The 20,768-nt window shown below is 39.7% G+C and overlaps 2 protein-coding genes across 2 annotated transcripts in view; both read left to right on the top strand.

The window, feature by feature from the left end:
- The window catches only part of LOC101859389, a 62,318-nt gene extending 46,829 nt beyond the window's left edge, over positions 1-15,489 (top strand). Inside the window, exons 31-42 of the mRNA XM_035968353.1 lie at positions 210-331; positions 2,249-2,334; positions 2,915-3,065; positions 4,044-4,150; positions 5,101-5,164; positions 5,623-5,685; positions 7,336-7,441; positions 8,226-8,553; positions 9,465-9,544; positions 11,376-11,471; positions 14,089-14,199; positions 14,840-15,489. Coding sequence (XP_035824246.1) covers positions 210-331; positions 2,249-2,334; positions 2,915-3,065; positions 4,044-4,150; positions 5,101-5,164; positions 5,623-5,685; positions 7,336-7,441; positions 8,226-8,553; positions 9,465-9,544; positions 11,376-11,471; positions 14,089-14,199; positions 14,840-15,226 — 1,701 coding nt within the window. The 3' untranslated portion in view covers positions 15,227-15,489. The remainder of the gene's footprint in view (positions 1-209; positions 332-2,248; positions 2,335-2,914; positions 3,066-4,043; positions 4,151-5,100; positions 5,165-5,622; positions 5,686-7,335; positions 7,442-8,225; positions 8,554-9,464; positions 9,545-11,375; positions 11,472-14,088; positions 14,200-14,839) is intronic.
- Positions 15,490-16,624: 1,135 nt separating this feature from the next.
- On the top strand, positions 16,625-20,404 carry LOC118477267 (centrosomal protein of 192 kDa-like). The gene is made up of 4 exons (XM_035968363.1): positions 16,625-17,337; positions 17,996-18,131; positions 19,370-19,431; positions 20,049-20,404. The coding sequence occupies exons 1-4, from the start codon at positions 17,186-17,188 to the stop codon at positions 20,182-20,184; spliced, it is 486 nt and encodes a 161-aa protein (XP_035824256.1). The 5' UTR covers positions 16,625-17,185; the 3' UTR covers positions 20,185-20,404.
- Positions 20,405-20,768: the final 364 nt, after the last annotated feature.

Here is a 20,768-nt window from a genome sequence, read left to right on the forward strand (position 1 = left end):
CTATCTCCAGGGTGCCTTGATAGTCGAGGCAGACTTTGTGCTTTTGAAGCTAGAGAGGTGAGCAGAGTAAGCCCGATTCCCTGTAAGGACTTCTCTGTTGACATCCACCCCTTGGCGCTCTTATGACCTTATGTAGGTGCGAGTGCCGTAAAACCTCTACTAAAACATGATGGGACATTTGTACACCTTTGTTGGTCATCTGTTCTCAGGAGCTGCTTGTGATGTTGAACCCTGGACAGAAAGAGATGGCCCTGTGTCAGTCTGGCCGGGCACTCATCGCACTGGTCAAGTTGACCTACGGAGATGAGATATCACGACAGTTCCTGATCAGGTGAGCGTCGGATAAAGAATTTGTTGCAAATGCCATTTTTCCAGAAATGTTCCACAATTGGTGAGGAGCGCCAGGGAGAGATCCTGTTGTTTTTTTTTTCTTTCCTTCTTTCTTTTCTGTCTGTAATGTCTTAATCTTTCTCAGCAGTTAAAGGCTGTTATTGTGTCAGTGTGCTTCTCCTTACTCGGACAAAACAAACGTGTTCTTAATTTGGGTTTTTCCCGGTTGAGTCCAAAGTTGATCAGGATGTCGAAACTCAAAGCTAGAACTTAAGTGTGGTCGAAGTATTTATCGTCTCAGAATCATGTTTCTCTGTCTTTATTTTTATTTTCCTACACGAATTCTAGTTGTATATGTTGTATGTCACTATTGACACAGTTTAGACACTAGATTGTAGTGAATTGTCCCAGCTTTCCTTTTTGCTCCACCGAGTTTGTTTTACTTTGTACTAACCACAGATTTAACAAGCAGAATTCTGTTGTAAAAGTGACTGTGTGTGCAAGAACAGAAACTGTGTAGTTGGGCTGAACTTTTGATATGTGGTGAAAAGCACACCTTTTTTTTTTTTTTTTGAGAAAGTGGGTGGTTGGCGGGTGGTTTGGTGTGGTTTGCTTCTTCTTTCCTATCAAACATCTATTGTCCTTATCTCCCCTTCTTCTTTTTTGTTTGTTACTCTCTTGTAACACCTCTAATCTGCTGGCACTCATATAACCTTATGCAGTTGCGAACGCCGTAAAACCTCTACTACTAAAACTTATTTGAGAATAACACGAAGTAAGGAAGAGAGAAGAGAATGACAGTTCTCGTACTGGATAAGAGATTGCAGCGAAGAATGTAGACAATCTTTTAGGTGGACATTCTTAGGAAAAATTTCCTCACTACTCTGCATTCTTGAGATAAATGAAAGGCCTGGGTTATTCTTTTTTTGTGTGGGATCATCATCATTGATATGTCATATCGTCAATGTCGTTCTCCAATTGACAATAATTTTTTTTTAATTATTGGGGGGGGGGGGGGATATCAAAACAAAGAAGTTATTCAAAGCTATCATGCAGCATCCTCCTACAGAGTTCTGTTATTTCCTGTCTCAATTCTTACTGAAAAATAATTAGTACCGAAGTCGTGGTTCTGATTTGGGCGGCTTGTTTGTAATTTTTCTCTAAACTTACATGAATGACTTGGCACTAGTGGAATTTAGCTGACTTTTCTCATATCGTGTAAATTGCATCTTTAGAGTCATTAAACCTACCCGTACACCCTGGGGTCATTTTGTACCCTCAGGGTTGTATTCTCCTCATTTTAGCATACTTCTAGTATGAAGGTCTCTTTTGAAACTTTCAGTATTTCTCAAATAATCATTTTGACAGACTGCTATGCAAAGCGTACAGATCGGATTAACGAGTAAATTTCCTCTTTGAAAGTCGCGGCACAGAGTTCCCCACGTCATATGGATACGATAGTAAAACACGACCTATGGATAGGGTTAACCAAATATTGCATCTACTCATGTGTATCATGATTTGAAATCATGTCTGCACTGAAGACTTAAGTGCGTGGGTGGTTGACGGGTGCTCTGGTGTGGTTTGCTCCTTCTTTCCTATCAAACATCTATCGTCCTCAACTCCTCTTCTTCTTTTTTATGTTTGTACTCTCTTGTAACACCTTTAATCTTCTGGCGCTCATATGACCTTATGCAGTTGCGAGTGCAGTAAAACCTCTACTAAAAAAAAAACCCACTTTGCCGCCACAAGGGGTTCATATAGATCTAGTAAAAACTTTTGCCTTCAAAGGCATTTTGGGGGAAATCCAAGGAAACTGGGTGGTAAACATCGCCGGTCTGCGAGATGAGGCGGCAAAGTGTTAAATACTGTGCCTGGTTGTTTTGTTCATAACTAAATCACAGCACACCTATTTCAGGAACTTTGGGAAACAGAGACATCACGTGGTCAACAAATTTGACGTCCCCCTGACAGCAGCTCAGCAGCAAATGATGGAGGCTGAGAGTAAGTTTGAGCTCCCGGCATAAACGCTTCCGAAAAGTTTTGCCAGCAGTGTGTGTGTGTGGATAATGCTGTATATTTTATTTCTCTCTCTCCGACTCCTGTCTTTGTCTCTCTGTCTGTCTCTCTCTCTCTCTCTGTCTCTCTCTCTCTCTCTCTCTCGCTTTCTCCCTCTCTGTCTCTCTTTCTCTCTCTCTCTCTCTCTCTCTCTCTCTCTCTCTCTCTCTCTCTCTCTCCCTCCCTCCCTCTCTCTCTCTCTCTCTTGTACCTTCTTTGCATGCAGGTTTTTATCAAAGGGATGGGATAAGTTGACCCCTTGCTGTTGTCATATTGATGTGCTCCCATTGACTATATTATTATAATTTCCATTGACTCTCTTTAGTGGGTGGTTGGCGGGTGCTCTGGTGTGGTTTGCTTCTTCTTTCCTATCGAACCTCTATCGTCCTGATCTCTCCTCTTCCTTTTTTATGTTTGTTACTCTCTTGTAACACGTCTAATCTTCGGCACTTATATGACCCTATTGTGTTGCAAGTGCCGTAAAACTCTTACTAAAACTAAACCGACTCTCTTTATCTACTCCCAGTGGAGAGTGTGACCACCCCCTATGACAGTTACGACCTCTTCAAGCGCTCTATGAAGGTCGTCAAGGTTGGCGTGTTTGGACAAGGAGCAGAGAGAAAAGCTATGTCCATGTCAGTTGCACCAACTTCACAGACAGAATCAACAATCAGAAGGTGCTGTATTTTTGTAATGAACTTGCAAATCGTAGGCCTGATGTTAAAATGTTCTTTGCCAAGAATTTTAAAAAAAAATTTTTATTGCAGTTCCTTAGTCTGATATGGGTTGCATTTGCTCAGAAAAAATTTGTTGCATTTTAAAATTCTGAATGTTGCAAAAAGCAAGAAAAAATGCATTATGTGAGGCAGCGTGATGTATTCAGGCACTTGTCCAAAAAAAGTGAAATGAAAGTAAAAGTTTAACAGCACTTTGCAACACAATTAGGTCATAAGTGCTGCCACTCTGCATAGATATAGCGTATGTTGTTTATGTTGATTTCATGCAGCTGAAGAAGCTAGTGTAGTCAGTGTCGTAGTCTAACCACACAGGTACTGCCAGATAAATTTGACTGGAGAAACAAAACAAAAACGGGCATACTCTATTCTGTGCTCTTCTTATGGTGTCATTTTTGTGCCACTAGGAAATCAACATTTGCAAAACAAGTACTTAATCTATGTTATGTTTTGTTGTTTTTTAAATTTAAAGTAGCTGTATATACATTTTAAAGATTGCAAACTGTTAAAACTTTTTTTGGTAGTGAAAATGGTTTGTCTTGTTAAAAAGTTTTTCATATTTCTTTGTAAATGTTTCTATGTTGTCAGTGTTTGTTTCCCTATTGTGTGGGTGGTTGGCGGGTGCTCTGATGTGGTTTGCTTCTTCTTTCCTATCAAACATCTATCGTCCGTATTTCCCCTTCTTCTTTTTTATGTTTGTTACTCTCTTGTAACACTTCTAATCTTCGGCACTTATATGACCTTATTGTGTTGCAAGTGCAGTAAAACTTTTACTAAAACTAAAGTTTCCCTATTGTGTCCTCTTTTTTTTTGGGGGGGGGGGGGGGGGGGGGTTGTTGTTTGTTAAGAAAAATTTGATGGTTTTGACTTGTACTGGACAGAACTGTTCCCTGATTTATTCTCTGGTTGTCTAATCTCCAGGTCACCTCAAGCTCGCCCAGCACTGACCACTGTCAGTCAAAATGTCGGAGTGCCTGAGAACAGCAGAGACATGTGGACACTGGTTCCTACGGAAGTGCAGCTTTCTGGTCTGTGATTTTTTTTCCCTCGTTTTGTCACTTTGTTTAAAGTTTCAGTGCAGTTTTTTATTCTTTTAAATTGTCGTATACTGTATAGTTTCGTATTGGTTGGTTTTTATTACTTTGAAACAGTGTGACTCGCAATGACAACTTGAAGTGGAGCATATCAAAATGACTGTCCCTTTAAAATAGACTCCAGTGGTAGAGCTTTTGTTCTGTTCTGAGGTCCATTTTTTGAGAGCTGAGTGCCTGATTTCCTCACCTTTTCCATTGCCCATATTTGAGGCAGCTTGGTGACCTCAGGCGCTCGTCAAAATTACGAAATGGGAGAAACAGGCATTTTCTGTTAGTTTGGAAATTTTTATCTAATTTTTATTTTTTGTCTTATCCTCTTTTACGTCCATATAAAAACACATTTCCATGTGAATTTTACTGAAAAACATTGGTTAAGGGCACAACCTATGTCATTTTTTTCGTTTTCAAAGACTCTTTAGCTATTGCAGTTATCTAACTTTGGCAGCCATTTTCTCGTTAATTTCTCCACTGAAACCAGGCGACCGCACTTTCTTCAATCGCAAATATCTTGAGTTCTATTCGTGACAAATGGATGTTTATTTCATTGGAAGCAAGGCAAATAAATCAGCTTTCAGATGATACTAATAACTCCACATGCCTGAAAACTGCCGAGCGCCTGATTCCACCGTGTTGTGACACATCTACCTGTGCCTGATGTAGAGTTGGTTTGGCCCGCAAAGAAGGATGGTGTTGGTGACGGGAAGCAAGAACTGGTCTGTTTTATTTTTCCCCCACAATGTTGATTAGGTGGGTGGGGGAAGGGGGGGGGGGGGGGCAGTCAACTAGCCCCTCTTGTTTTGTGTTCTTTCTGATGGTTATTCTTTGGATTGCTTTTTTTTTCTGCCTAAATTCCCGCTTGCTGAACAGTTCTTTTCTTTCATCAGTTGGCAGCAATGGATCTGTGAAAGAACATGCTCAGATCATCAACTTTTCCTCTGAAAACTTGAGGTAGTTAATGTGTCTCTTTGTGTGTGTGTTTGTGAGGGAGCTTTGTATTGTATGTCATGTTATTGATTTTGGTAAGAAAACCTGACATGGGCCAAATTATGAATGATTCAGTATTGTCTTGAGCTTTGTTTAAATTTTTTTTAAATTTTAAAGAATGATGTTGGTCTTATCAATGTAAAGAAAGTTGGAAATTTTACTTGTTTAATATCAGGAGCCTGTTCATTTATAAAGTTTGTTCCTTTAAGTATCTGTTTCAATTGATAATGTTTTTAGAATTTTTGCTGTTGTTTCTATTGAAAGCAATTGAAAAACAACAAAGTGAGATGCGGATGAATACTGTGCCAGGTGACTTATGACACCCAAACCTGTCATAATTTTTGTGTGTGTAAAATTGTGACTAGATTTCTTTTCTGGCTATCATGTCATAACGTATAAGCTTGGTGTTTTCTTCCCCTCAGCTTCTCCGTGGACTACGACACAGGGATCCTGGTGTCACCTGAAAAAGGCTCTGTCTCTTCTAAGTAAGTTAATGATTCGTCCTAGAATTTCTCCTACAAAATCTCTGCTATCATTTTTTAAAAAGAAGACTGGATTGAAATCTATAACACCATTGATGGGCGTGTGTAAGTACACCTCGTACATTCCCAGCAGACAGGCGTTGTGGGTGGTTGGAGGGTGCTCTGGTGTGATTTGCTTCTTCTTTCCTATCAAACATCTATCGTCTATATCTCCCCTCCTTTTTTTGTGTGTGTTTGTTACTCTCTTGTAACACCTCTAATCTTCGGCACTTATATGACCTTATTGTGTTGTAAGTGCCGTAAAACTCTTACTAATCCCCCCGGGGCAGTGCCACTGACTGTAGTGTCTTTAGGCCATTCCCAAAGGGGGAACATATCTCGTTCAAGCATAGTAGAATTGTAAATGGGCTGGTTCATGTCACGCTCATAACAACAGGGAACTGCTGCTTTTTCTCTCCTAATCCTTACTATTGCCATTTTCCTCTACTTCTTTTGTATGTTTGTCACTCTCTTGTGACCTGCTATTTCCGGGGTTCCTTGATACTTGAAGCAGACCTTGTGCTGTTTAAGCTAGAGAGGTGAGCAGAGTAAGTCTGATTCCCTGTAAAGACTTCTCTGTTGACACCCATCCCTTGGCGCTCATATGACGTTATGCAATTGCGAGCACCGTAAAACCCTCTACTAAAAAAAAATATTTTTAAAAAAACTTACTAAAACTAAAGATAGGCGTTACTTCAGCGCCTCACAGTGTGTGCTGTCTGTACTGATATAGTGATGACCTTAGATGGGAGTGCCGTAAAAGTGCTGGTTTATTCACACCATCGTCATCATTGTAAACAGCAAGGAATTAAAAAGGGTTGAGACTTGTAGAATTTCCCCAAAATTTTTATAAAAGTTCAACGTTTCGCCCGATCAAGTGCTTAATCAGGAACATACAGAAAAATAATGTTAGATCTAATGACTACGCTCGCTATAGTAACCAAAATGCTCATGTGGGTGGTTGGCGGGTGCTCTGGTGTGGTTTGCTCCTTCTTTCCTATCAAACATCTATCGTCTTTATATCCCCTTCTTTTTTGTGTTTGTTACTCTCCTGTAACACCTCTAATCTTCGGCTGTTATATGACCTTATTGTGTTTCAAGTGCCGTAAAACTCTTACTAAAACTAAACTATGTTCTTAAGGAAAATGCTTTTACTGCTTCTCAGAGCAGGGTGCTGCCTTGGAATCAGGCTCTCGTCAATTTTTGGGCATGTAGAGTTATTGGTATCATCTTAAAGCTTGATCACTTGTCTTTATTTGGATGGAAAAAATATCCATTTATCTTGAATACAAATCGAGATGTTTGCGAATGAAGGAGGTGGGGTTACCTGTTTTCAGGGGCAAAATTAGTGAGAAAATGACCGCCAAAGATTAGTTATTTCCTTAGCTTAAGAGTCGGTGGTAACAGAAAATTTACATTTTTTGTGCTTTTAATCAACATTTTTCAGAAAAATCCACACTGAAATTAGTTCTTTAATGGGCATGAAAGGTGTTGAGTCAAAAAACAAAATTTGATAAAAATCCACAAACCTGTGGAAAAATGCATGTTTTTTCACTTTGATAATTTTGACGAGAGCCTGATTCCACCACGCTGCCTCACATTTTCTTGTTTCAGAAATACGGAGCTGCTGGAGTTGAAATTGAATCCTGCTTTCTTCGCCAACCGAGAGAAAGTTCAGTGGGGAGGGCTCATTAAAGTGCGGTGTTCTCACACCATCAAGGTAGGTACACATTCTCATGGTCTGTTCCTTCTCCTTTTAAGGGGAGGGGCAGCTTTTCAGACACATCTCAGTGTCTATAAACTCTCAGGTAAAGTTTTTTTTTTACTAAAAAGTAAAATGGAACACTTTTGAAAGGTAACATTACTTTTTTTTTTCAATCCAGTGTTATCATGGTAAAGGAAGCCATGTATTGAAAATAATCCGCTTTCATAAAATTGAAAAAGACGTATATTTTCCAACCGAATTTATTCAGATTTGATTTATTGATGGAGAAATTATTAACAAAATTATGTACCGCTGGACTCAAGAATATTTTGAAACCAAAAATAGTTAAAGGCAGATAAACTTACCTACTCCCTTTACACCTCTAAATACATAATTATAAATGCGTGCATACATAAATATGTGACATACATAAATCATCATCATCGTCAATACCTTTCACCCCTGGCAGGGTATAGGCCACATACAAGCTCCTTCCATTTATCTCTGTCCTGGACCATCCTTCCAAGCTCGTTTCAAGGGAGCTTCATCTCTTCTCTCATGTCCCTTTCCACGCATCTCCTCCATGTTTCCTATGGCCTACCCCTGCTTCGTGCTCCCTGTGGGTTCCACTGCAGTGACTGTCTTGTGATGTTTCCGTTGGGCTTTCTTAAGGTGTGTCCCATCCATCGCCACTTTCTTAATCCTATTTCTACTTCTATATCCCTTTGTCCTGTCCTTTCCCACAGCTCTTCATTTCTTATTCACATACATAAATACATGAATGCAAATTGTATTTCAGTATATAAAGGTGTACGTCGTCTTTGAGCCTGCCTACGACCCACTAACTGCAGTACAGCCGAAGCTTTCCCACAATTCGCCACCTACGGTCACTCCCGTGTCCCGCTCGCCGGGGACTTCTTATCACCCGGCTGGCTCGGTCAAGGCTAGGGTCCCCTCTGTGACCGTTGCGGACCGTGTGACTTCGTCTTTGCCGGTGTCCTCCACTACTACAGCGGGACGGCCTCTGCTTGCCCACTCGGGAGAGCGGCCGGACGACCTGAGAGGAGCCAGAGTACAGGGCTCTGACATGGCCATGTTCCCTAACACAGAGCTGGGAGTCGTCAGTTGTGAGTTTCTGTTGGGCATGGTGCTCTGATCTGTAATTTTTTGTGTGTAAAATTGTGCCCAGATTTAAATTACTGGCTGTCATGTCACAGACCTGCCAACTGCTCCGATATTTTTTGTACCATTGTGAAATTTTGGTAGGCAAGGGTTCTCAACCATTAAGAAAGAAAATAAACGAATGCCTACCTTCTTGACCAGCCACATGGTTAAAGCCTGGGCTGGATTTTTGGTTTCGAAAAGTTGGCAGCATTGCTTATTTTTAGTGCTTTTACCTTTCTATGAAGAGTTATACGATACACTCATAAAAAAATCTGCTGAAGCAGCTTGACCAACTTATTTCCATCATGGTTTTAAAAGAAAACATGTAAGGCTCAGTTATAGTTCTTTTAGATTGTAATTCTTTTTATTTAAGTTAAGAAAGTGTTTTATTTCTTTCTCTCTGTCTCATCATGGTCATCATCCCCTCTCACTTGGTCTTTTTTCGAATGCACACAGATGGACACCCGCTGACACACGCACATTCCTGAATGACACTCATTTTATTTGTCACTTTTTTTGTCTAGACTGTTACCCCATATGACCTTATGCAGTTGCGAGTGCCGTAAAACCTTTACTAAAACTAAACTAACGACTGTTTCAAGTGGGTCCTGTGCCGTTAAACCTTTACTAAAACTAAACTAACGACTGTTTCAAGTGGGTCCTTGGCGGGTGCTCTGGTGTGGTTTGCTTCTTCTTTCCTATCAAACATCTATCGTCTTTACCTCGCCTCCTTCTTTTTTTGTGTTTGTTACTCTCTTGTAACACCTCTAATCTTCCGCACTTATATGACCTTATTGTGTTGCTAGTGCTATAAAACACTTACAAAAAAAAAAAAAGATTGTTTCCAGAGTTTGTTCTTGACCTGTCTCCTCAGACCTGCAGTATATCTTCATGAACAAGAGCTCAGAACCACTGCACTGGTTCGTCTCTCCTTTTGCCCCGCCTTATGTCAAGGTAAGAATGCTCTTTGAGAATGTCAGTCATGCTCATCATAGTCTTAATGGAATTGTCTAAATATTTTTTTTAAGATTTCTAGATAAGGGGTGTGGCAAAAAGGCTGTTTCTTGTTTCAAACTTCTGTGTAGCAGCTGTCTGTTTTGTGTATTTTTTGTGCTTTGAAAATTCAATCATTGAGACATGTTTACTTCTGTCCTAGTGTTACAACTAAGAACGCCCTATTTTTAAAAATCTTTTTCTCAAAACAAACCCAAAAATGCTTGTCAAGTGTTCTGTCTTTACCTCCTGTTGGTAGTTGCTGGGTGCTTGTGCAGGATCCTGGACTCAATCTCTTAGAATTTTTGCACAGTTTTTTTGTTTTCAGGAAATTTTCATTTCTCTTTACCCAATCAGTACGCCCTGGGGTCATTTTGTACCCCCGGGGTTGTATTCTTCACATTTTAGAATACTTCTAGTACGAAGATCTCTTTGAAACTTTCAGTGTTTCTCAAAAAATCATTTTGACAGACTGCTATGTAAAGCGTACGGATCTGATTAACGAGTAAATTTCCTGGACTCAATATCTCTTAGAATTTTTACACAGTATTTTTGTTTTCAGGAAATTTTCATTTCTTTTAAGCGTGTGAGATGGTTGAAAACACAATTTCGGTTTCTTACATGAATGGGCAACGTGAACCCTACTGGAGCCACTGGGCAGTTAGGTCTTTCCAGTCTCATGAAAACCCCTTGTACCCTCCTGTCCTCAACATGAACGGCCTCTTCTCAGGGTGGGCAGGCAGTCCACAGACACCCCAGTCCACAATGCCATGACACAAAGTTTCTTAGATGACAAAAGTGTTTTCAGAAGTGATGGTGAAATAAAAGAACTTCTGGAAGTGTGTTCACTTTGAGAGTTTTATATCTCCTGTGTGTGTAGGTACGAGTGAATGATAGGAGGAGGACACAAAGTTTTTCTTCTTTTCTTTCCCTCTTTTGTTTCTGTCTGTCTATCTTGCTGTATGAACATTACTGTGTCAATGTGCTCCTCTCAACTCAAACTATCATCTGGCGGTGCTCTGGTGTGGTTTGCTCTTTCTTTCTTATCAAACAACTGCCGTTTCCATCTCCCCTCCTTTTTTTATGTTTGTCACTCTCTTATAACACCTAATCTTCCTAACCCCGCGGGGCGGTGCTACTGACTAAAAAGTGTCTTTAGGGCATTCCCAAAGGGGGGGACATTAACATCTCGAGTTCTTATGCACAGCAGAATTGTAATTGTAAATAGGCTAATTCATCAATGTCATGCTCATAACTGCCTGAACTGCAACAGGGAACTGCTACTTTTTCTTTCGTAATCCTTACTATCGTCATTTTTCCTCTACTTCTTTTGCATGTTTGTCACACTCTTGTGACTTGCTATTTCCGGGGTGCCTTGATAGTCGAAGCAGACTTTGTGCTGTTCAAGCTAGAGAGGTGAGCAGAGTAAGCCTGATTCCCTGTAAGGACTTCTCTGTTGACATCCACTCCTTGACGCTCATATGACCTTATGCAGTTGCGAGCGCCTTAAAACCTCTACGAAAACAAGTGGGTGGTTGCCGGGTGCTCTGGTGCGGTTTGCTTCTTCTTTCCTATCAAACATGTATCGACCTTTTCTCCCCTTCTTCTTTTTTATGTTTGTTACTCTCTTGTAACACCTTTAATCTTCTGGCGCTCATATGACCTTATGCAGTTGCAAGCGCCGTAAAACCTCTACTAGAACTTAACTACGAAAACAAACACTTTCGAAAACAAAAACAGTCTGTATGTGTGGACAAGCAAACATCTGTACGTGTGTATATGTTCTCCCCAGCACGTTGACGACACGCAGCACGTGTACCGTGTCATGTACCCCGTGTTCAAGTTGTCTCCGACTTCAGGCACCCTGATGCCAGACGACAGTGCTAAGGTAGGAGAAAAGAGATGAGATGGTTACTTCTTTGTGGGAATTACTTACTACCCGTCATGCCATGGGTCTCCAGCTCTGTCTGTGTCTCGGCAAAGAGTCTACATAACAAGAGGGGCCACTTCTCTCTTTGAGCCAATTAAAAAAGTGTCCTCAAAATTCGGTGGCGCCCTCTTCACAAAAGCGCACCCTTTGCGAACAGAGTTGCCCTACTTGAGTAAAATTCAAAGTGAAACTAGCAAGTTTTTTAAATAAATTTCGGAAGAACGCTTTTTTTAAATGGTTACGCTGACAAAAAACCTCTTCCGGAGGAAAGGGTGATTGTTTTCTTAGCTTAATTTGACTTTAGAAAGAAAGGCGAGAGGTCATTAAAATTTTAAAAACCTAAAACTCCACACTGAATGAACCCGAACTGCTGATGAACAGCAGTCGATCTGCGCACGCAAGGAGGTGCTATTCCTATTCTTCTTCTGGAAACACGAAAGAGAGCTTCAAAACAGACTGCAGCGCCATCTGAAGCAAAGAGCGAACTTTGCGCGGACACTTTTTTGGCTGAGTGGCCCATCTTGTTATGTACTATCTTTGGTCTTGGTCAACGTCCCTCACGAATGGTTCCAGGGTTTCATTTCAGACTCTACTGTGCGTCTCCGGGTCACAATAGAATCTGGTTCTGTTGTGTGAATTAACTTGTGTGTATTTGTTCTATGTGTTAATGTCTATTTACTTGTATGTGTTTGTGTGTGTTAACTTGATTATATGTTTTTGTATTTTTGGCACCATTTGTGTCATGTTTTTGGGTACATTTTCTTGTATTTATTTGTGTGTGTAACTTGTATGTGTTTGTGTAATCATGTGTGTTTTTTGTATGCCTGTGTGTATTCACTTGCATGTGTTTACTTTTATGTGTGTTTGTTGTGTGCTTGTGTTAAATTTCATTTTCTCTTTTCAGCTTATACACTTACAGGACCAGCTCATAACGTTAACTTTTGTGACTCTCTTGTAACACCTCTAATCTTCTGGTGCTCATTTGACCTTATGCAGTTGCAAGCGCCGTAAAACCTCTACTAAAACAAATAACGTTAATTGTTAATATATTTCCTGTCTCTGTTGGCAGGCCTATGCTGCTCCTCGTTTGAATTATATTAAGTATTATATTTTGCTCTTCATTAAAGTACTTTGTATGTTAGTCACATCAAAAGAGGTGCTCTTAGTGGGTGGTTGGCGGGTGCTCTGGTCTGATTTGCTCCTTCTTTCCTATCAAACATCTATCGTCCTTTTCTCCCCTCCTTCTTTTTTGTGTTTGCTACTCTCTTGTAACACCTTTAATCTTCGGCACTTATATGACCTTATTGTGTTTCAAGTGCCATAAAACTCTTTCTAAAACTAAAAGGTTGTCCCTGTTTGTGTCTGAGTTCCCCTCGGGCAGTGCCACTGACTGAAGTGTCTTTAGGCCATTCCCAAAGGGGGGACATTTCTCGTTCAAGCATAGTAGAATTGTAAATGGGCTGACTCATGTCACGCTCATAACTGTGCCTGATCTACAACAGGGAACTGCTGCTTTTTCTTTCCTGATCCTTACTATTGTCATTTCCTCTATTTCTTTTTTATGTTTGTCACTCTCTTGTGACCTGCTATTTTGGGGTGCCTTGATAGTCAAAGCAGATCTTGTGCTGTTGAAGCTAGAGAGGTGAGCAGTCCAAGTCTGATTCCCTGTAAAAACTTCTCTGTTGATTCCCACCCCTTGGCGCTCATATGACCTTATGCAGTTGCGAGCGCCGTAAAACCCTGTACTACATATATATATATATATATATATATATATATATATATATGTGTGTGTCTCTGAGTGGTGAAGCCAGTGGTACAGTAGCGTGGAAACTGGTCTCATATTAATCGTTTTCAGCAGTATTAGTAAGTCCAAGCAGCGTCTTCCTTCAGAGTTTTGTATCGATTTTTTTAAAGCCCTACATAGCAAATAGACGTGTTTTTGTTTAAAGTATAGAAATATATATTGGCATGAAACCTTCTCTATCTGTCATTTGTGAGGCAGCATGGTGAAAGCAGGCGCTCGTCAAAATAACGAAATCTGAGTAACGGGCATTTTTCCGCCAGTTTGAAATTTTTATCGAATTTTTTTTTTTTGTCTTAAGCTCTATTAGGTCCATATAAAAACACACATCCATTTTAATTTTAGTGAAAAACATTGATAAAAGGCACAACATATTACATTTTTCAGTTTTCAAAGACTCTCTCGCTATTGCAGTTACCAAACTTTGGCGTCCATTTTCTTGCTAATTTCACCACTGAAATCAGGCGACCTCACTTTCTTCAATCACGAATATCTTGAATTCTATCTAAGATAATAAATGGATATTTATTTCATGGGAAGAAAGGCAAATAATTAAGCTTTAAGATGATACCAATAACTTCACATGCCCAAAAATTGACGAGAGCCTGATTCCACTGCATCGTGACACATCTGTCGTCCTTTTCTCCCCTCCTATTTTGTGTTTGTTACTCTCTTGTAACACCTGTAATCTTCGGCACTTATATGACCTTATTGTTTTGCAAGTGCCGTAAAACTCTTACTAAAACAAAGATATTATTTCTCCCGTGCCAGGTGTCCATTGAGTTCTGCCCTCAATCGAAGGGGTCTTTCAACCAGAGCTGGACGTTGAGGGACAAGAACAATCCCGGGGACAGCCTACATCGTCTCACCATCTACGCCAAGGTATGTGGAAAGTTCTTTTTTAGAAGTTGCTGCAATCCACTTTTTTATCTTCATGTCACTTTTTGCATCTGATATAATTGTGCAGCCAAGGTATTTAAAACTGAGGCAGTATAATCATCATTAAAGTATTAAAGCTGTAAGAGACCCAATAATTTGAGAAAGTCACAAGCAAGGTTGTAGAAAAGCCACAACACAAGATGTTTACTTTCGAGACTTTGAGCCAAGACTGTTTTTAAAACAAACATGGTGAGTGGTTGGCGGGTGCTGTGGTGCGGTTTGCTTCTTCTTTCCTTTCAAACATCTATCGTCTTTATCTCCCCTCCTTCTTTTTTTGTGTTTGTTGCTCTCTTGTAACACCTCTAATCTTCGGCACTTATATGATCTTATTGTGTTGCAAGTGCCGTAAAACACTTACTAAGTGGGTGGTTGGCGGGTGCTCTGGTGTGGTTTGCTCCTTCTTTCCTATCAAACATCTATCGTCCTTATCTCCCCTTCTTCTTTTTTATGTTTGTTACTCTCTTGTAACACCTCTAATCTTCTGGCGCTCATATGACCTTATGCAGTTGCGAGCGCCGTAAAACCTCTACTAAAACAAACTAAACCATTATATATTTTGAACTCTCTGTTTTCCCCTCTGCAGGCGTCTCCTCAACAAAGTCACGACAAGTTCAAAGACAGCACTTCAGCTGCTGGTACATCCCCCGCCACCACAAGCGACATGACCTCCAAGCTTGTCCCGGTGTCCCCGAGGGCCACAAAGCTCGGCTCGGCCGGCTTCTCCAGCTCAGCCACGAGCCCCAGAGCAAGGTCAAGTAGCGGTTCGACCAGTGCAGGACGTCGTTCAACGAGTGAGAGCCGCCAGAAGGCCCAGGGGGCTGTCTTGGCTCCTGGTGTGTGGAAGTCTGCAGGGCCAGACACTGGTCACTCTGAGAGCACCACCAGAGACGGCCGGAGTGGTCACAGAAAGTCGGAGACTGTTGGTGGTGTTGCTTCGGACAGACTGAATGACAATTTCAGGTATGGATGATTGGATTTGAAACGGTTTTGGTTTTTCGTAGTAATTTGCTTGATGGAAAAGTCTACCTTTTTTTTAAAAATGAATTCCCTGATATTGTGCTCCTTGTTTTGGCCAATATCTTCTGGGCCATGCTTGTGGATTGGGGGGTTCTGTTTTTGTTTTTTAATGAAGTAGCAGGTTCAACTAGTTTCTTAGCTTCTCAGGATAATAGGACTATATTAAGATAAGATAAGATAGTACTTTAGTATCCCAGAGGGAAATTTTCCTTGACTGTACAGGACAGTAAAAACACATGCAGGTATTCATAAAAAATTTAAATTATATATTACTCTCATTAAAATTCAAATGAAAAGAGAAGTGAAGCTGACAAAATGTACATTCACATCAAATGCTTCATTCAACCACATGCAGGAATTTAAATACAAGACCTTTGGAGTTATATAGATAGATACATACTGTAAGAGAAACACACATCTATGCTCATTCTGACAAAAGCCTTATGCTAGATGGTAAAAGGCTTCTTGTATATCTTTATTTCTTTGTTTTTGGAGGTACATATCTGCCACTGTGTGATCTTGCAATTTGTGCGGAAAAGGGGTGTGATGGGTCGTTTATAATGCTTTTTTTCTTTTTTATATGTGTGGTGTTATACATTTCATCTATTCTATTAAAATGATATCCAGAGATCTTGCTGGCTTTCTTTATGGTTCTGTCAAATTTTTCTTAATCTTTCTCCTTACAATTCCCACCCCAGCAGCAAATACAAAATAATAGCACACTACCAATCATAGAATGGTAAAAAAGAGACATAATCTTATTGTCAACACGGAAACTTCTTAATTTCTTTAAAAGAAACATTTCTTGGATTTACTTTTTTAAGCACAAGAGCAGCGTGGGGATGCCAGTCAAGTTTGTTGTCGATTGTTACCCCAAGATACTTGTAAGAGTTACCACCTCCACCTCTTCATTTTTAATAAATAGTGGTTGCCATTGGTCTTTTTTGACTCTAAAGTCTATTATTAATTCCTTTGTCTTTTTTACATTTAGTAAAAGGAAGTGGTTATCACACCAATTTGTAAATAGATTTACAGCGTCCCTGTATTCATTCTCATTTGTTGTTATAAGGCCTTGTAGAGTGGAATCATCCGCAACTTTTATTAGTTTGATGTTTTTGTTATCAAAAGTACAGTCGTTGGTGTAGAGCGTAAACAAGACAAGGAAGATTACACAGCCTTGGGGCGTACCGGTGTTCGTGAATATAAGGTCGGATTTTACACCATTTAATTTTACATATTGAGGTCGGTTGGTTAAGAACTCAAGAATCCAAGCTATAATGTTCTTGTTTATGTTCATATAATTAATTTTGAAACCTTTATGTGCGGTTGGATTGTGTTGAATGCGGATGAAAAATCAGCAAAAAGTATCCTGCCATAATTTCACGGTGTGTCTATGTGTTTGTAGATGTTATCTAAGAACATGAGAATGGCATCCCCCACGCCCCTCTTGGCACGATAGGCAAATTGCATGTTATCCTGTATGTCTTCTGTTGATTTCCTCACTTCTTTCAGAACCAGTTTTTCTAAGGTTTTCATAACGACTGATGTTAAAGCCACAGGTCTTAAGTCATTCAAATTTTGTATTGATTGTTTCTTTGGGACGCGAATTATTTCAGAGAATTTCCTTGAGAGTGGTGTTATTCGTTCTTTCAAAGACATATTGAAAATATCAGTTCTCGAAAAGTTCTGTTGATTCTTCTGCTGTTTTTGCTCGGTTGTTTTAGTTTTGTTTTTCCCCCTGTTTTTTCCCCGGTCTGCATTTGCCAGTGGATTGGTGTATTAGCTCTAGGTTTCTAATGATATCATGCTTTCAGACTGCATCATTTTTTTCATAACAGCTCCTGCTCCTCTATCAGGTTGTTTTTAGTTTTGAGATTGATGTAGTTTTGATTCAGTCTCGTTCTACTTTTTCATGTATCTTTTTCATAGCAAAAAGAAAACCCAGTCTGCATCAGATATGGGTGTCCCTCCATTGGCTGACTTTTCTCCAACATCGTCAAGATCATCAGGGTCATTGAGGTCAGCGAGACAGCCAGATGCCTCTGGGGACAACAATTCTGCAAGGTATAAAGTGTACAGAAATAACACTGACCTTTTAATCCGTTAGTGTTCAGGCAAAGATGTCTTTCAATCGTCATGCTCTTCAGTTCTAGACTAAAACACGATGTTTCATGTCTAACAGAGGCATTTTTTTCATTCATTTTTTTTTTCTTTTCAACCTTTTTTTAAAATGAGTGCCAGAGGCTCTCTGAAAATGTATAGGCCAGGAAGTGTTAAGAACATTTCTGATTTTATGTGAAAGTCCCAACAACACCCACTGGTTGCACAGTGATGATGATGGGGGTGGTTGTAGGGCACTGCAAGTAGGGTCTGCTTCTCTTATTTCCTTCTTTTGTTTCTGTCTGACTGTCTTGTCCATTCCCTGCACTAAATGATTGTGGGTGGTTGGCAGGTGCTCTGGTGTCGTTTGCTTCTTCTTTCGTCTTTATCTCCCCTCCTTCTTTTTTTGTGTTTGTTGCTGTCTTGTAACACCTCTAATCTTCGGCACTTACATGACCTTATTGTGTTGCAAGTGCTGTAAAACCCTTACTAAAACTAAAACTACAAGAAGTTATTGGAATTACCAAATAAAGTTTCAGCCTGCTATGTCGTTATTTTCTGATGTACCCTGATTGCTCATTGCTCTTGAATTTTTATGTGCTTTGTCTTTTCATATTTTCAGATCTGATTCCAGCCGTGCGGCGAGGCCTAAAGGCCTGCATCTTGTGTCTTCCGAAATCCTGTTCCCCACTTTGTGCAAGGGAGAAAGCGCTGTACTGAAAATTTTACTGAAAAACCCTACCAGTACAGTGAAACAGGTTAGTAGTACTGTATTTGCTTTTTGCTTGTGTGTTATGGGACCGTTAACCCTATCCGTACGTCCTGGGGTCATATTTATACCCCCGGAGTTATATTCTTCACATTTTAGAGTACTTCCAGTGCGAAGTTCTCTTTGAAACTTTCAGTATTTCTCAAAAAATCATTTTGACAGACTGCCATGCAAAGTGTATGGATCGGATTAACAAGTAAATTTTCCTCTTTGGAAAGTGGTGGCACAGAGTTCCCCACATCGTATGGACACGATAATAAAACATGACGTACGGACAGGGTTTCTCTTTTCCTGTAGTTTTGGTTCAGTTGCTGTGGGATCTTGTACTGTGTCAAAACTGGGATAAGATCTAAGCTGTCTTTCCATCTGTACAGTTATATTATGTCTTTTCTTATCTCCGAATTTGAAGATCAAGTACCCATTTCCTCAACAAAATAAAATTACGTAACAGTCTTTGTCTTTTTGAAAAGGTTTTACGTGAAGTCATTCCTAAGAAGTCTAAGAAGAAAACTTTATTAAAAATATATATGACTTGAGTAAATGGCTAAAAAATTGCTTAAATGGATGATTTTCCCCAACTTTTGTTGATGAACAAATTGATAATTTGACCCAAAATGGCTATTTTCACATATATTGCTGAGTAAAAACTCTCTGTACTTTGATTTTTTTCTTTATTGTACTCTTGTGTTTCAAAAATCTCATACTCAGATACTCAGGACCAATCCTGCTCTATTTGACAGTTTTTTAGAGTAGAGGTAACTGGAAATGCCAATGTGAATAGCAATAGTTACAAAATTTCAATTTTATAACCTTTATCGCTTTTCCGCTGTGGCTTTCATATTATTTGTATAGTCTTCTTTTCTTCTGCGGCTGAAGAACTGCCAAGTTGCGAGTAAGATTAGAAAAGCTTAACAGCAATGTGCTTAAGTGACTAAGTGACTGGGGTCATATTTAGTCTTTATACGTAAGACAAAAGTTTCCTTGCTGGAAGTTAAAATTTTTTTGTTTTTTTTATTAAAGTGAAGCGAAGTTGGTTTGTTTCGTTTTTTGCTGATTCTCTCCCCCCCCCCTCCCCAACTCCCTTGTTTTTGTGTGTATGTGTGTGAAGGGAGGGGGGGGGGGTTGTTTCTTTTGTTTCAAAGAAAAATAAAACAGTAATTTTTGCTGTGCCAGAGTGCCACACAGACATGTCCTAAAAGCTTTGATTTTCATCCCATGTCTTATCAGATAACAGTAGAACAAGAACCACAGCCACCTTTCTTAATCAAGCATCACAGCTTCACGGTCAGGTGAGTGTCTCTTTGCTTTTTTTTGTTGCTTTTTTAAAAAAAATTAAACCTCCTTCTTTCCTATAAAAAAAATCTATCGTCTCTATCTCCCCTCTTTCTTTTTTGTGTTTGTTACTCCCTTGTAACTCGACCTCTAATCTTCAGCATTTATATTACCTGATTGTGTTGCAAGTGCCGTAAAACTCTTACTAAAACTAAAACTTTGCTAAAGGGCAGGGGGTTTTTTTCCTTCTTTGTATATGAATGTATTTCTTTATTCACTCCCATGTATTTTATTTTCCACTGTAGGTGATTGGCGGATGCTCTTGTGTGGTTTGCTCCTTCTTTCCTATCAAACATTTATCGTCTTTATCTCTCCTCCTTCTTTTTTATGTTTGTTACTCTCTTGTAACACCTCTTGTCTTATGGCGCTCATATGACATTATGCAGTTGTGAGCGCCGTAAAACCTCTACTAAAACAAACAATATCTCTCGTCCTTCTGTATTGTGTTTGTTACTCCCTTGTAACACGACCTCTAATCTTCGGCATTTATATGACCTAATTGCGTTGCAAGTGTGGCAAAACTCTTACTAAAACTAACTAAACTTTTTTCCCCCACTCTGTATTTGTGCCTCAGAGAGGATAAGATGATGATGTTCCCCGTGACCTTCAAGCCACTGCACGTCGCAAAGTTCAAGGACAAAATCGTTTTCCGGGAGAATGAGTCTGGCCAGCGTCTGTGTGCCGTGGTGGAGGCACAATGTAGCCAGTGAACCTTTTCTGGACCGCTTGGAGTGACGATGGGCGAGGAACAAAAATAATCAACAATTCCATGAGTTTTTAAACCTGACATTTACAAATATTGCTTTTGAAATACTATGCTTTGTTCTGTAAGGAAGAACAGATTTCTCTCAACTCTTTCTGCGTGAGGATCAATTTCTGTCCTATCAGACATCTATCGTCCTTATCTCTCTCTCCTCCTTTTTTGTGTTTGTTACTCTCTTGTAACACCTCTAATCTTCGGCACTTATATGACCTAATTGTGTTGCAAGTGCCGTAGAACTCTTACTAAAACTAAAACTAATTGTTTGGTTTCTATTTTTTCTGTTGTCATAAAGATACTGTTGTTACAGAGCAAGCATTGAAATCAAACTTACGTTAAGTTTATGAAGTATGTACAGTATTGTGTTGTAAATCAAATTCAGGTGTAATGAATATATATATGCAAAAGTCAAACTATGATCAAATGAACGTCTTGTTTATTCAAATAAGGCTGCGGCTGTTGGGTTTGTGTCCTTTGGTCAGAGAGTGCATTTTTGTGAGTGTTGGCTCTTGTCTGATTGTGGGGTTGGAGGGG

This window comes from Aplysia californica, unplaced genomic scaffold (genome assembly GCF_000002075.1).
Source record: "Aplysia californica isolate F4 #8 unplaced genomic scaffold, AplCal3.0 scaffold00053, whole genome shotgun sequence".
Classification (NCBI taxonomy): Eukaryota; Metazoa; Mollusca; class Gastropoda; order Aplysiida; family Aplysiidae; genus Aplysia; species Aplysia californica.

Excerpts from the sequence above, each read along its gene's own strand:
- LOC118477267 (XM_035968363.1), top strand. The coding sequence starts at position 17,186 with ATGTATCTTTTTCATAGCAAAAAGAAAACCCAGTCTGCATCAGATATG. Across the intron at positions 17,338-17,995 it reads GGGGACAACAATTCTGCAAG|ATCTGATTCCAGCCGTGCGG; the intron begins GTATAAAGTGTA and ends TCATATTTTCAG. Across the intron at positions 19,432-20,048 it reads CATCACAGCTTCACGGTCAG|AGAGGATAAGATGATGATGT; the intron begins GTGAGTGTCTCT and ends TTTGTGCCTCAG.